Raw genomic sequence first — 14,947 nt, forward strand, 5'->3', positions numbered from 1 at the left:
TAACAATCCCTGCCGTGGCAGACAGCCTCCAAGACTGCCCGGACCTGGTACTCATACCCTTGTGCAATCTTCTCCCCTGAGCACAGGCAGGATTTTGTGACTTTCTAAACAACTGAATGTGGGAGAAGAGAGGAGACTGCAGTCGCCAGATCAGGTGGGTCTTGGCTACAATTTCTCTTGCTCGTTCAAGCTGAGGGAAGACCGTTCCCAGGCTGTGAGAGGCCCCCATGGCAAGGAACCGATGCCTCCAGCCAAGTTAGCTGGACGCTAAGCCTTCTAGCCACCAAGTGAGTATGCCTGGAAGCAGAACCACCCTAGGTGATTCCTAGAACACGACTGTCATCTTGGCTGACACCTTGACCGCAGCCTGTGGGAGACCTTGAGCCACAGCACGCAGCTGAGCTGTGCCCACATTCCTGACTCACAGCTGGGGTGGCGATACATGAACCAGATGGGGGGGTGATACGTGTTTATTGTTTGAAACTGCGAAGTTTTAAAGTAATCTGTTATGCAGGATTAGGTAACTAACAGACTTCCCCTCAGGGAGTTGTGAGGATTAAAAGAAATAATGCAGGGAAAGCTTTGAAAACTATGCTAGGCACGAGTGGTCAAAACATGCTGGCTCTTTTTCTATTATGGAAATACTGAAGTCTCGCAATGGGGAAGTAATATACTCCCGCCATCAGTAGCTCAGAAGTGATGCCAGATCCAAGAAAGCAGAAGGGAACGGCAACTGGGAATAACAACAAAGACGGGTCAACCTGCAGAAAACTCATCACCACTGCTTACGTTGCACTGAGAAAATAATGACTGAAACAGTAGCAAAGAGAAGAAATTAAGATCAACAGAATAATCATTATTCCGAAGCATTCTATAAACCAAAATACAAAAAGATAGCTATATATAGCCAAACCCCAACACCTAAAAATTTGATCTCAAAATCACACATGAATTCCAAATGGTTAAAATATTCTTGCACCAAGCTCTTCCTTATAATTATCTTTGGAAGTCTGATAAACCAACACCTTGAAGGGTAAAAATACAGCTTCTTACTTATGTAGTTATCTTACCCTCCAATATTTGGAGCACACAACCAAAAGCGATCTTTGTGTGAATGCACAAAAAGAAATGCTTTGGCAATTCTGACAATAAATTGGTTTGGATTCCTCCTCAAATATTGGCTCAGTATCCTGAAAAGAGAAAGATTTATAGAACTTCAGGAATGGTTTGGTTGTTGATTAAAATTATCATACAATGATAAAACGGATAAAATGAAAGAAAGACATCACTTGGTATATTCATCATTTTAGCCACTTATGTGAGAACCAAGATAATAAAAAGCAGCAAAGATACACTCCAAAAATATCTGGGCACTATGCCTTGCTACAAAGCTATTCAAGATTAAAACACTGATGAGAATCAGAGTGTCATCACTATGACAATAACAGATGATAAAAGTTTGAGTTGATCCTAAACTCTGTATCTATATGTCCTTGTGGGTTAAAAAAAAAAACAAACAACAAAAACTGATCAATTCCTCCAGGTCCTCCCAAATTCAACGTGTAAAGATTCCCTAGCTGAAGAGATTAGCATCGATACTGTCAGAATATTGATCTGCCTTTCCTACTGACAAAAAGTTACAAGGAATTCAAGCCCAAAGAACAGAGAGAGAGAGGAACTAAAATTGGCTTCACATACTTTTTGTGTTGGTTTACTTTATTTTTTTTTCCCCTCAAGCAAACTATCTTTTAACTTTAATAGAAGCAACCGAGAAAAATCCCAGCTCTTCTAGGTTTCTCTACTTTATATCCTATGCAGCATGTTTCTCTATTTCATGTCCTTGACAGAACAGATGTCTGCCATCAAAAGTGAAAAACATAATGCACTTACAGAGACTGCAGAGTAGGGGAAGTTCTAATACTATGGCAATAAGGCTCTCGAAAAAGAATAGCTTTGTCCTTGCGCTTCAAGAAAAAAAGGGAGGGGCGCCTGGGTGGCTCAGTTGGTTGAGCATCCGACTCTTGATTTCTGCTCAGGTCATGATCCCAGGGTGGTGGTATCGAGCCCCACATCAGGCTTCACCCTGAGCGTGGAGCCTGCTTAAGATATTCATTCTTTCTCTCTCATTCTCTCTCTCTCTCTCTCTCTCTCTCTCTCTAATAAAAAAAAGAAAAAAAGAAAAAAAGGAGGGGCCTATCATCACTACAATTGAAGACTCTGTAAGAACAGAACATTTGCCTCACCTGCATGCCACTTATTTCAGAGGTGACAATCCACACCTTCAAGATGCCCGTCACTGAAAGGGCTACCACAGTATCCTCTAAGTAGAGAGGGACGAAGAAGCCAAGGTTACACACATAATATGCTTTCTTTCTAAATAGTAACATGGTTCAAGTTAATAAAATTAAGTAATAATGCTTTTCAACTGGCATAAAAACATAATTCAATATTTCTTGAAATAATAAAAAACAGATTTTGAAACCTAACAGTTCACAAATTTGAAAGTCAAGGAAAAGTTGTACACAGCTTGAATTCTTTTATTTCTGATCAACTAGCTTTTAATAATTTCAAATGTTCCTGATCACTATGATTACGTGATGACTTAATGAAGGTTTATTCTTCCAAATTCACAATTTGTAATTACTTATCATGGATGAGCACACTCAATTTCTTGAAGACACACATTTCCTCACTTTCCCACCCACCTGCCTGCCTTCTAACATTTTATGACACATTACACCCTCTATAGACTGTGATCAAGAGAAGACATGATATAAAATCTGAATTCATAAGCTTCCAGTAAGAAGCAGTCATAGCTCCATGACAGCATAAATAACTTTTTGAGCAGAGACACTGGAAATCAGGTAAATGCAGGCTCCAGAAAGAGGGAGATATGTGCTAAAATCACATTTTCTTCACTAACCAATGAACTATGGGTAATTTAACTAATCTGTCTTAAATTCAGTCTGTTTATCTGTGAGCAAATACATGTCCTCTGCAAAGAGTGAAAGTTTGGCCTCCTCCTGGACAATTCGGATGCCTTTTAATCCTTTGCGTTGTCTGACTGCAAAGGCTAAGACTTCCGATACTGTGTTGAGTAACAGTGGTGAGAGTGGACATCCCTGTCTTGTTCCTGACCTTAGGGGGAAAGCTCTCAGTTTTTCCCCATTGAGGATGATATTAGCATTGGGTCGTTCATATATGGCTTTTATGATCTCCAGGTATGATCCTTCTATCCCTACTTTCTTGACGGTTTTTATCAAGAAAGGATGCTGTATTTTGTCAAATTCTTTCTCTGCATCTATTGAGAGGATCATGTGGTTCTTGTCCTTTCTTTTATTGATGTGATGAATCACATTGATTGTTTTGCGGATATTGAACCAGCCCTGCAGACAAGGTATAAATCCCACTTGGTCGTGGTGAATAATTTTTTTAATGTATTGTTCGATCCGGTTGGCTAATATCTTGTTGAGGTTTTTTGCATCCATGTTCATCAGGGAAATTGGTCTATAGTTCTTTTTAGTAGGGTCTCTGTCTGGTTTTGGAATCAAGGTAATGCTGGCTTCATAGAAAGAGTTTGGAAGTTTTCCTTTCATTTCTATTTTTTGGAACAGCTTCAAGAGAATAGGTGCTAAGTCTTCCTTAAATGTTTGGTAGAATTCCCCTGGAAAGCCATCTGGCACTGGACTCTTGTTTTTTGGGAGATTTTTTATTACTAATTCGATTTCCTTACTGGTTATGGATCTGTTCAAATTCTTTATTTCTTCCTATTTCAATTTTGGTAGTGTATATGTTTCTAGGAATTTGTCGATTTCTTCCAGATTGCCCATTTTATTGGCATATAATTGCTCATAATATTCTCTTATTATTGTTTTTATTTCTACTGATTGTGATCTCTCCTCTTTCATTCTTGATTTTATTTATTTGGGTTCTTTCCTTTTTCTTTTTGATCAAGCTGGCTAGTGGTTTATCAATTTTGTTAATTCTTTCAAAGAACCAGCTTCTGGTTTCATTGATCTACTGTTTTTTTTGGTTTCGATAGCATTGATTTCTGCTCTAATCTTATTTCCTGTCTTCTGCTGGTTTGGGGTTTTATTTGCTGGTTTGGGGTTTTATTTATTTCCAGCCATTAAGGTGTAAGGTTAGGTTGTGTATCTGAGACGCTTATCTGCAAGCAAATACAAATGAATAACAACAGTACCTAGCTTAATGGGTTGTTATGAAAATTAAGACACACCCCAGGTATAAGCATTCAGCATATTAATCGAAAGGAGTTATTACTTTTATTAAAAAGAACCATTTGCTGTCTTTAAATAAAAACCTCATCATATTAGACTGTTCTCTAGGCAAGGCAAGGCCCTGGAACACAGTGATTACATGTCCTGACACTGTACAGAGATGCTCTAACAACTGTTCACAAGCCCGTCAATCCATAGTAAAAGTGGAACATGCTAGCATATCGAAAACGCTCAAATATCCACAGACTAGAATACTATGGCAAATGCAGATTAAAAATTACATATGCTGCAACATTATGATAGTAACATTTACTGTGTATGCACAGCACCAAAGCTTTCATCAAAGTTACATCCTATCCTGTTCAGACCACAGCGAGTACATGTGTACCTCATGTGGAAATAGTGCAAAAATTTAAAACAAACGTGCAAACTGCTTCTTTAATTTTTTTAATGTTTATTTGTTTTTGAGAGAGGGCAAGCACAAGCCAGGGAGGGGCAGAGAGAGGGGGTGACAGAGGATCTGAACCGAGCTTTACGCTGACAGCAGAGAGCCGGATGAGAGGGCTCAAACTCACAAGCCATGAGAACATGACCTGAGGCAAAGTGAGCTGCTTCACCGACTGAGCTACGTAGACACCCCAAATATAGTCCTTTTTTCAAAGAAAATGTTGATTGTAACTAAGATTAAGGGGAATGCACTAACAAGGAGCTCCCTATTGCCTGGAAAATGAAGAAGTTGAAGGTTAAAAAAATACTTTTCACTGCTGTGTTCAGAAATAAAGCAGTAATTCTCCAATAGGCATTAAAAAGCCTCTACTTGAGGGGCATATGACTGGCTCAGCCAGGTAAGCATCCAACTCTTGATTTCAGCTCAGGTCACGACCTCACGGTTTGGGAGATCATGCCCCTGCATCAGGTTCTTTGCTGGCAGTGTGCAGCCTGCTTAGGATTCTCTCCCTTTCTCTCTGCCCCTCCCCTACTTACACACTCTCTCTCAAAATAAACAAATAAACATTAAAAAAAAAAAAAGCCTCTACGTGAGAAATTCCCACATTAAAGAAGTCTGTTCAATTTTATTTCACTGAACATCTCCCTAATATATTTGCCTGAACCCTCCTTTTTCACTAATACCTATTAACACCCTTCAGAATCAACACTCTTTAATGAGCCTTGGGAAGTGCTGCAAACCCATCCATTCTATGTCCACAGCCAGTCAGATCTGCACCAGTCACCTGGGGGTACTAAAACCATCTCCCACCTAAACCATTCTCAACAATGGCACCAAAGTGATGTCTAAAACAGAAGTCCCTTGAAGTATTATCATCAGACACCGCCCAACATCGGCGGCCAGGGCCAAAAAGCAACAGCTCATGGATCAAATCTAGCCCACTGGCTGTTTTTGTAAATAATGTTTTCTTGGGAGCGCCTGGGTGGCTCAATCAGTTGGGTGTGTCCGACTCTTGATTTCGGCTCAGGTCACGATTCCAGGGCAATGGGATAGAGTCTGCTTAAGATTCTCTCTCTCCCTGTGCCCCTCTCCCCCACTCATACTCTCTCTCAAAAAAAAATAAATTAAATTAAATAACATTTTATTGGAACACAGACAGGCTCGTTCACTTATGTACTATCTGTGTGCTTTTGTGCTACACTGGCAGAACCGAAACACACATCATACGGCCTGCAAAACCTACAATATTTAGTGTGTGGTCCTTTCTAGTACAATTCTGCCAAACCCAATCTACAGGACTAAACCCAAGTTCCCTAGCGAGCACACAAGGTCCTCCATGATCTGCCCCACCCCCGCCAACTCTGCCAACCTCTGATGCCCCCTCTCCTTCCCTCAAACTTCTTGTTTATGTATTATGCTTACGGTTTGTATCACATACGATGCATTACAAAACTCTACAGGAAACCGCCCGTCACGTCAGGGTACTGAAGTTCCTAAAGGACGTCACACACTGACCTTGTGTTCGATGGGATCGAATGATACTCATGGAGCTAATCCAGTCTGGAGAGATCTTTGATACTAAGGAGTATAACACCTCAAGGCTGGTGGCATCCACAACGAGGATTTCAGGGTAGTGGCCATGGCACAGAAGCCTGCCTTCTTTCTGATTTCCAACAGAAAACTGGTAGAACTAAAAGGAAAAAGAGTGTTAAATATTCTCCTTTACTTGAGAGACTTGATTCACAAGCCCTCATCAAGCTTGTCATGGCGCTCAGTCTCTCCAGTAATATTTCCAGACACAGACTACGTGGTGCAGATTATAAGTTTCTTATATATACACATATTCTTATATGTGTATACACATACATCCATCAGGTTACATTAGTACTTCAAAATATCTGACAAAAATTATTCTTTTCCTAAAATCCTCCCTTTTGAATTCATCATAATTCTTCGTGTTTAATCCCCCATAGCATCTAAAAAAGGACTACTGAATGAATTCATAAAACACCTCAATACAATCAGCTTTACAAAGCAAAGCAGAAGGAATCTCTTCACAAAGCAAAGCAAAAATATGAATTTTAACTGAATGGGAATAGGTGGGTATAGACTTATAATTACTAGTTATGACCAAATAAAATGTATTAGATGATTGCTGTTCAAACATATTATAATCAGCAGTGAATTCCGATTAATCCAAGTGTTTTATTTCAAACTAGAGCATGAGACAATCACATAAACCATTGTCATAATGCACATTTATACTCTGTGGAAGAAAAATAGAAGAACCAACACAATCATGACCTACATGTTACTCATTCCAAGAATAACTCAAAAGGAAAAGATGGGTTTCCATCAACCAAAGAGCAAAGGAAGAATAACTATCAAAACAAGACCAACAACTTATCAAAGGACCTGTCTCCCCTTAGCTTCAAAAAAAAAAAAAAAAAAAGAAAGTGACTCTTAGTGGAATGATTCTTGTAGAGAATTTCTAGAAGGTGAAATCTAATATCCAGACTATTACTTCCCAAACGATTGGATCTTATATGAATTACACGGGGCAAGCTAGACTGAAAACAAAGGGCACTGCTATAACCACTCCACCATCCACCACTGGGGAAATAACTGAGAAACCTGGGTCCAGTCTGCTCCCACACTCATTAGTCCTATTCTCAGGTTCAACACTGCATGTGAAGGAATATGATCTTTCCTCAACTATGGGGTACCCTGTATAAGAAGAATTACAACTTCTTACACAAAAACACTGATCGTGGAGCACATTAACTAAGGACAAGGCAGCATCACTAAAACTCCAAGAGGGGGGTCTAATTAAATGCAAACAACCCCAGAGGGTATCCCTAGATCTTAGAAGGTTGATCCAAAAACACAACACACAATCTGGAGGTCTCAGGACTGCCAGTCACTCACATGTGATCATGTGACCACAGGTACTCCTGACCCATTAAAGGGGAGGGGTGTCAAGGAGGAAAAGAGGGGTGCAGAGAAGCAAACTTTGGCAGTATCCACCTAACATCAGCCGGGACAGACATGCGCACTGTAGTCCCTGGAGAAGAGCTCTCTCCTGGGGGCGGGGATATTTTATTAGACTTGCCGGACGAAATGCTTCCCACCTTTTGCTTTCAAGTTATACTCCCAAATAATCTTCTGACCACTAAAATTTAGCTTTCTAGACACTTTCATACTAGCAAAGAAAGTATCCTGAATGGAGAAACAAGTTTTCCAAATATTATGTGATAATTTAATAAGTTGGCATTTCCTCATGGTTTCAGTACGCACCAATATTATCAAGGTTTATCATTTCTGCTTACATAAACAAACAACTTGCTCTGGACCTGAGAGGGTGAAGATCACACAGGGATCAACTGTCACACACTAGTGAATCAGCCAAAGAGCATCTTCTACTTAGAGATAGATAGCTGCCAATTTAAATACAGGGTCCAATATGGGATCTGATAAATAATAGGTAGTAAAACTATGTTGAATAAAGATAATTTTTCCTAAAATGTAAACCAAAACTTTTTAAATCATGGAATTATACAATAATCAAAATATTGATATTCAATGAGCTCAAGACATTTACATATAATTTTTCAATAAATTATCTATAAAACCACTAGCTGGTATATCATTTACTATCCCTTTTCTCTATATAAACCCTGATGATTCTTCATATCATAAAAAATAATATAGGCCCCTTAAAGAAAAAGTAAACATCCTAACAGCATTGAAGAGGCAAGTTTTAAAAGGTCTTCACCAGATCACGGTCAAAAAAAAGACCTTTATAAATACACAAACCGCCACCTCAGCCCTAAGTAGTTTTCTACGTATTTCACTGCTTCTCTAATCTTTGCTGGCACAAGTTTTCTTTCTCAACAAATGATGGTATTCACTTGTTTTAAAGGAGGCAGTATGATGTAACAGAAAGAACAGAAAGAGAAACCTGATTTCTGATCCTGGGCCAGGAATGACTCACTGTGAGACTAGGGCAAGTCATTCAATCACTCTGGGTCTCAGCTTCTTTACACGTAAGAGAGTATACTCCTACTTGATTTGGAATGATGTGGGGAGGACTAAATGAAACACCATAAGAGAAATTACTATACGATATGTGCTCAGTTCTCCCTTCCCTCTCCTGCCCCACTGAGAACACAAATCACATTTTCTATAGACTTATGACTTTCCCAACACGCAGCAGGGTAAATGAGGTGTAAATTGAAGCACAAAGAACTTGACAATTATGAAAGAGTAAGAAAGAATACCAAGAATGTAAGTCAGAAACTATAAATTCCTACATAAATTCTTGTGTAAGGAAGGCATATGAAATCGTCATTTCTTCAACAGAGTAAAAACGCCAAAAAATGTACCCAAGGGCCAATTGCACAAGCAATAAACAGGATATGATCTGTAAAGTGGGTCAATTTGTGTCAATCATGAATGGAGTTGTGAAGGCTTTAGCATGAAAGAATTTCATTATTTAGGATCTAGAGCACTGAGCCAATTAGTGAAGGGGCTCTCACTGGGGGAACCAGGACGGCCAGAAAGGGCACAAGTGGCTTACCCTCCACCTTTCCCCATCAGTCACCTTACTTACCCCTACCATACCATCTGATGAGGAATACTTTCACTACCCCAACTGTGGTCTTGTCCTATTCCTCGTCTCCACCCATTTTTCACTTAAAAATATAGGCTCAATGTCTGAAAAACCATTTAATTGCATACCTGTAATAAGTTGTGTTGACTTGGACAATTATAGAAATAGATACTAACCTGTATGCCTGTATGTGTGCAGGCTAATTTTGTAAATTCAATACATCTGCCATCATTCACATCCCAAAGACACATCTCTCTATAAAACAAAATAATAGCTAAATTTAAATCTGATTTTTACAAGCACTGTCCAACTTTGTAGTATTTTAAAATAAAAATTCCACTAAAACTGATATATGTCAGAAAAAGTAACGTATAGTCATTATTGCTGTTCGTGAAAAATTCTGGTCCTCACTCACCATCCCAACCTCCCCTCCAACCTGACCACTCCCACCTAAATCCACATTCTTTCTGGGCACATGGTAGGGCTCCACTGCCTGGCTCCCTTTTGGTTCGGAAAGTCATGTGAGTAGTTCTGGCCACAACTGATGTGAGGGCCTCAAGATCTCTCTTTCTCATCTGCCTCCATTCCAGACAGTGGCTGCTTCTGACAATGGCTGCTCCCTCAACCTCAAAGTCACAATAATAACAAAGCAGAGCCCCAAATGACATATGAGGGTCAAGTGACAAAAATAAGAAACAAGCCTTTAATTTAAACCACTGGAATTTTCCATTGGTTATGAGCATAGCTAGAAAATTTAGCCCAGCACAAAACAAAAATTAAAGTCAACTGAATTCCAAACCTTTGCAAGTTAAATGTAATATTCCAATTTTGGTTCTGTATTTATTGCATAAGCTTTATCAAGTGCATACCAAAAAAAAAAAAAGGGGGCTCAAATTTCAAACTAAGGATACAACATTCAAAATTAGAAATATGTCATGATCTTTGAAATACAAAGAACAACATTAATAAAAAGCAATGGTGTTAATATTCTTAGGGCTTTCTTCAAGATGCCCTTTCTTAGATCTCACATGGTGTGAAACAATTTTCCAAAGGATGCTCAATCTTATTTAGAATATGCATGCTAGTGTGAATTACCCTTTAACTGTCCAAAAGGGATTATTTTTACCTAGAGCTGCATCTTCTTGTTTCAAACAAGTTACATAAGGTTCTTTTCAAATTCATAAATTATGGGGGGGGTGAAGGGGAGGGAACAACTTCTTAAATAATTCTCTTCCAGGTCCCCAACTCTCTTCAATAACATATTATGTATATAATTTTCTAAGCACCAAAAAAGTTTTAAAAACGCCTGTGAACCCTACAACTACTATCTAATTGCCTCTCTCTCCAAAAACAAGTTATATTCTAAGACTCAGGAACATATATAATTACATAAGTATATTAACATATATGACATTATATGAACTTTGCATGATTTTATCTTCCAAATTTATTTTAGCCTACCCATCATTCAGGTTCTTTAAAACTCTCAAAGTTGTCTGCCAACTCAGTAAAGATACCACGGAGATTAATGATCAGGCTTTAACTTTTAAGCTATTCTGAATTGCTCAAGAGCAAGGCAAAAACATAATCATAAATTATAATAAAAGTATTATAAAATCATTAATAAAGAAAATTCACAATTATAAAACCATATTTTAAGTATTGTTAAGTTTAGACAACTTAAGAATTTATTTAAAAGATACTTCACCAGAAAAAAAAAAGCTTCCCTCCTCACTAACACACCGGTACTATTTGCAATAAAGACTTATGAAGAAAAAAGTGAATACAAAAATACTTACCCACTTTCAGACGCACTCACAATATGCTGTTTGTCAGTAGAAGCACAAGCTTTAGACAGACAGGTGATTGAGGCTGTGTGACCAAACAACAGTGCTCGAGGATTAACCTAGAAATACACAAGAGTGTTGATGCAAGTATCAAATTTTTAAAAATTAATCTTTTTTTAGGAATCCTGTTAAATATAAATATAAATATAAATATAAATATAAATATAAATATAAATATAAAATATAAATATGAAATACAGACTTGATAAGAATTGCTCAGAACACCAAAACCTAAAAGCCACAAAACAGTGAATCCTACCTATTAAATGCTCAACAATCACCCTGCCAGGTAGTTCTAAAGTCAAAACTGGAACGACCAGTAACCAGTAACACTGTTTGCCCAGCATCCTACAGAGAACGACAGAGCTAGGAGCCAAGTGGGCAGTCTTAAGCACTAAGTTATAGAGAACTGAAAAATCAGGCTAAGAATGTTGGTATATAAAATAAAGTAATTTAACCCCACTTATTTTTTAAGCAGTATGTTCACTGACCTGAAAACACATTTAGAGTCTCTAGATTGACACCATCAAAACTCAAAAAATAAGAGGACAGGCACCCTTCCAAATGCTGATAGCAACATTAACTATCAGCAACTAAGAACGACCTTCACAGACTAATGATTTAGTGACAACATAGTGCCTCAGAGGAAGGACGGCTTAATACCCACTATTCTAAACTAATCTGGCAATCAGCTCCCAAATTTATCTACTTTGTACCGAATGTTACGTTTACTTCAGGTAACTTCAGGGCCTTAGGTTATTTCAAAATATATTTTTTAATTAAATATTTAATACATACAAACATTGATAACATCTGCATATGCTATAAAGAACACATCCTAATTTATTAGTAAAGCTAAACTGTTCAAAATCAAATATTCCACAGAAAGAGTACAGACATTGTTCTATAGTTCTGATATGTGGCAATGGAAGAGATTTTCCAAATAAAATTCATTTTAGTTATCTTTTGTATAATTATAATTAAGAGAAAATTTTAATCTGTTTTTTCCTTAGTTATACAATATGCATTTTTTCCCTCAGAGGCTAAATTTTTATTTTAATTATTTAAGAATCAATCATTGTTTATAGTTACGAAGGGCCTAGAACATTTTCCCATACATCAAAATTTTTCTCACACATCCAACCCCACCTGCATACAGAGATTCAGTAATCTTCCACTAAAAAATATGCTCTTGGTCAATTATTTAATTTCTCCCAAGAAAATCAACTTTACCAATAGCTTTATTTCAAATGTACATGGCTTTGCTGGAAGATTCTACTTTCAGCCAAAACAAGTAACTAGAATTGGACTTTACTCCCACCATAATCTAGAAAAATAAACAAAAATATTTGAATGAAGCATAAAAATCACATGATCATCTCAGTGGGGCAATAAAAGCTTTTGACAAAATTCAATATCCTTTCATAATTAAAGACTCTCAACAAATTGGGTATAGAAGGAATGTACCTGTTTTATAAAAGTTATATATGACAAGCTCACAGCTATCATACTCAACAGTGAAAAGCTAAAAGCTTTTTCCTTTAAAATCGGGAACAAAAATATTCACTCTTGCTACTGCTATTCAGCATAGTTACTCCAAAGCAGTCAGGCAAGAAAAAATAAATAAAAGGCATCCAAATCAGAGAGAAAAAGCAAAATTTTTCCTGTTTGCTGATGATGTGATCCCACCTGTCCTAAAGATACCACTGAAAGACTGCTAGAACTAATCAACAAATCCAGTAAAGTTGCAAGATACAAAATAAACATACAAAAATCAGTTACATTTCTATACACTAACAACAAAACATCGAAAAGAGAAATTAAGAAAGTAATCACATTTACAACAGAATCAAAAAGAATAGAATAGTTGACCCTTAAACTAGAAATCTAAAAAATCTAGAAAAAGACTCTACCAGAACCAAAAAGGAATATAGTACAGTCACAGTACGCAAGTCAAAATACCAAAAAGCAATTGTATTTCTAAATAGTGACAATGAACATTTGTAAAATAAAACCAGAATACATGGCTCTGCCACCCACTGTCATATGAAAGCAAAAAACAAAACAAAACAAAAAAACAAAAAACAAAATGTGTAAATGAAACTAAATTTTTTACTTCATAAGTACAAAGTTAGCGAAAAAATAGAAAAGTTTTAAGATAATATTTTCATAAATCAACATGTGTCTTTAATGAACAGAAACTTATTCATTAAAAAGACGTTTTCCGGAGTTTAAAGAAAAAAAAAAAAAGATGGCTTTAAGAAGTGGCTCTGAATGACTACCAAATGGCAAGCAGAGGAAGAGTAATCATCATACACAGATAATCATCCAAAAATACAGCTATGCCTAGTATCAATGCCAAATCACAACTATAAGGTCTTAACATCAAGAAACTACAAGAGAAAATAGGTATTCATATAATCAAAGGAAAAAATACATGGTATATTTATACTTTTTCTTTACCTCACCATTTTCCATAAAAATTTAAGTTAAATCATAGTTATTAACATTTCATACATAATCAGTACAAAGAAATATCATAAAATAATCTGTTCAACAATTCATAAAGACCATCCATCCTCAAAGACTACACAGTTCAAAAGTGACAATTATTACGTTATCAGTGGCAAGGCAAGATAACTAGAAATAAAAGATGCGATGTGTCAGTTCTTTTTTTTTTTTAATTTTTTTTTTAATGTTTGTTTATTTTTGAGAGAGAGAGTGCAAGCAGGTGAGGGGCAGAGAGAAAGGGAGACACAGAATCTGAAGAAGGGTCCAAGCTCCAAGCTGTCAGCACACACCCCAATGCAGGGCTTGAACCCATGAACTGTGAGATCATGACCTATGCCAAAGTTGGATGCTTAACGGACTGAGTCACCCAGGCACCCCTGTGATGTATCAATTCCTAAGAGTAAACAGTAAGATCCACATTCTAATCTGAGACCTTGAGGCTAGTTCATTCTGTAGTTAGCCATCATTCAATATTCCTTTATTTTTAAATCTCCTTGAACTTTTTTTTTCTTTCTACTACCTAAGATACTATAATTACCATTCACTAAATAAAACCTTATTATGTGCAAGTACTGTGATAACTGTTTAATATGCATTCCTTCACAGAATCCTCAACCTTGTGTGGTACACCATATTTTAAATGTGGCAAGACTTAGGCTCAAAATGGTCAAGTAAACTGCCCAAAGTCACAGCGAGATACTAGAGCAGCCAAGGTTCAAGCCACGTTTGCCCAACTCCAAAGGCCAAGCTCTAACCATAACGTTTTACTTCTTTCTTCAACAACGAGGATACTATTCTCAGAAAAGATCTGTTTTCCTAACAGAATGGAAGCTTTAAGAAGACAGGAATCAGTCTCATAAATATCCTGTAACTTTTATAGGTAATGGAGCTTTACAAATATTGCTTATAAGAGACAGTATCTACATCAACAAGTTTCCTCTGATCACCATCTGATCTGATCAGCCATCTGTCTAGATACTCACTAGGTTGTCTAAACTGCTTCTACAATTTCCCTCGGACATTTTATTACCACCATGTTAGACCAGGCTGCACTTTTTCACAGATAAAAGGAGATCAAGAGGTGGATGGCACAAATTTAGCTACAGTTTTGAACCCTTTCCTAGAAAAAGAAGAGAAGACACCAAGACTTCAAGAAAAGACACTCTGTGCCTCCCCCAGCCATGTTACATTTCTTCTCATTGGCCCTTCATCAGCAGAAATAGCTGCTACAGCACTCTCAACAATAGCCAAATTATGGAAAGAGCCTAAATGTCCATCAACTGACGAATGG

At 37.2% G+C, this 14,947-nt stretch overlaps 1 protein-coding gene across 4 annotated transcripts in view; it reads right to left on the minus strand.

The window, feature by feature from the left end:
• The window catches only part of WDR7 (WD repeat domain 7), a 357,356-nt gene that overhangs the window by 315,728 nt on the left and 26,681 nt on the right, over window positions 1-14,947 (minus strand). For all 4 annotated transcript variants that reach the window (XM_058691984.1, XM_058691985.1, XM_058691986.1 and 1 more), the window contains 5 exons: window positions 11,098-11,204; window positions 9,475-9,553; window positions 6,202-6,376; window positions 2,244-2,320; window positions 1,071-1,190 (listed from right to left, as the gene is read on the minus strand). In XM_058691984.1, coding sequence (XP_058547967.1) covers window positions 1,071-1,190; window positions 2,244-2,320; window positions 6,202-6,376; window positions 9,475-9,553; window positions 11,098-11,204 — 558 coding nt within the window. The remainder of the gene's footprint in view (window positions 1-1,070; window positions 1,191-2,243; window positions 2,321-6,201; window positions 6,377-9,474; window positions 9,554-11,097; window positions 11,205-14,947) is intronic.

Source organism: Neofelis nebulosa, chromosome 11 (assembly GCF_028018385.1).
Source record: "Neofelis nebulosa isolate mNeoNeb1 chromosome 11, mNeoNeb1.pri, whole genome shotgun sequence".
Lineage (NCBI taxonomy): Eukaryota > Metazoa > Chordata > Mammalia > Carnivora > Felidae > Neofelis > Neofelis nebulosa.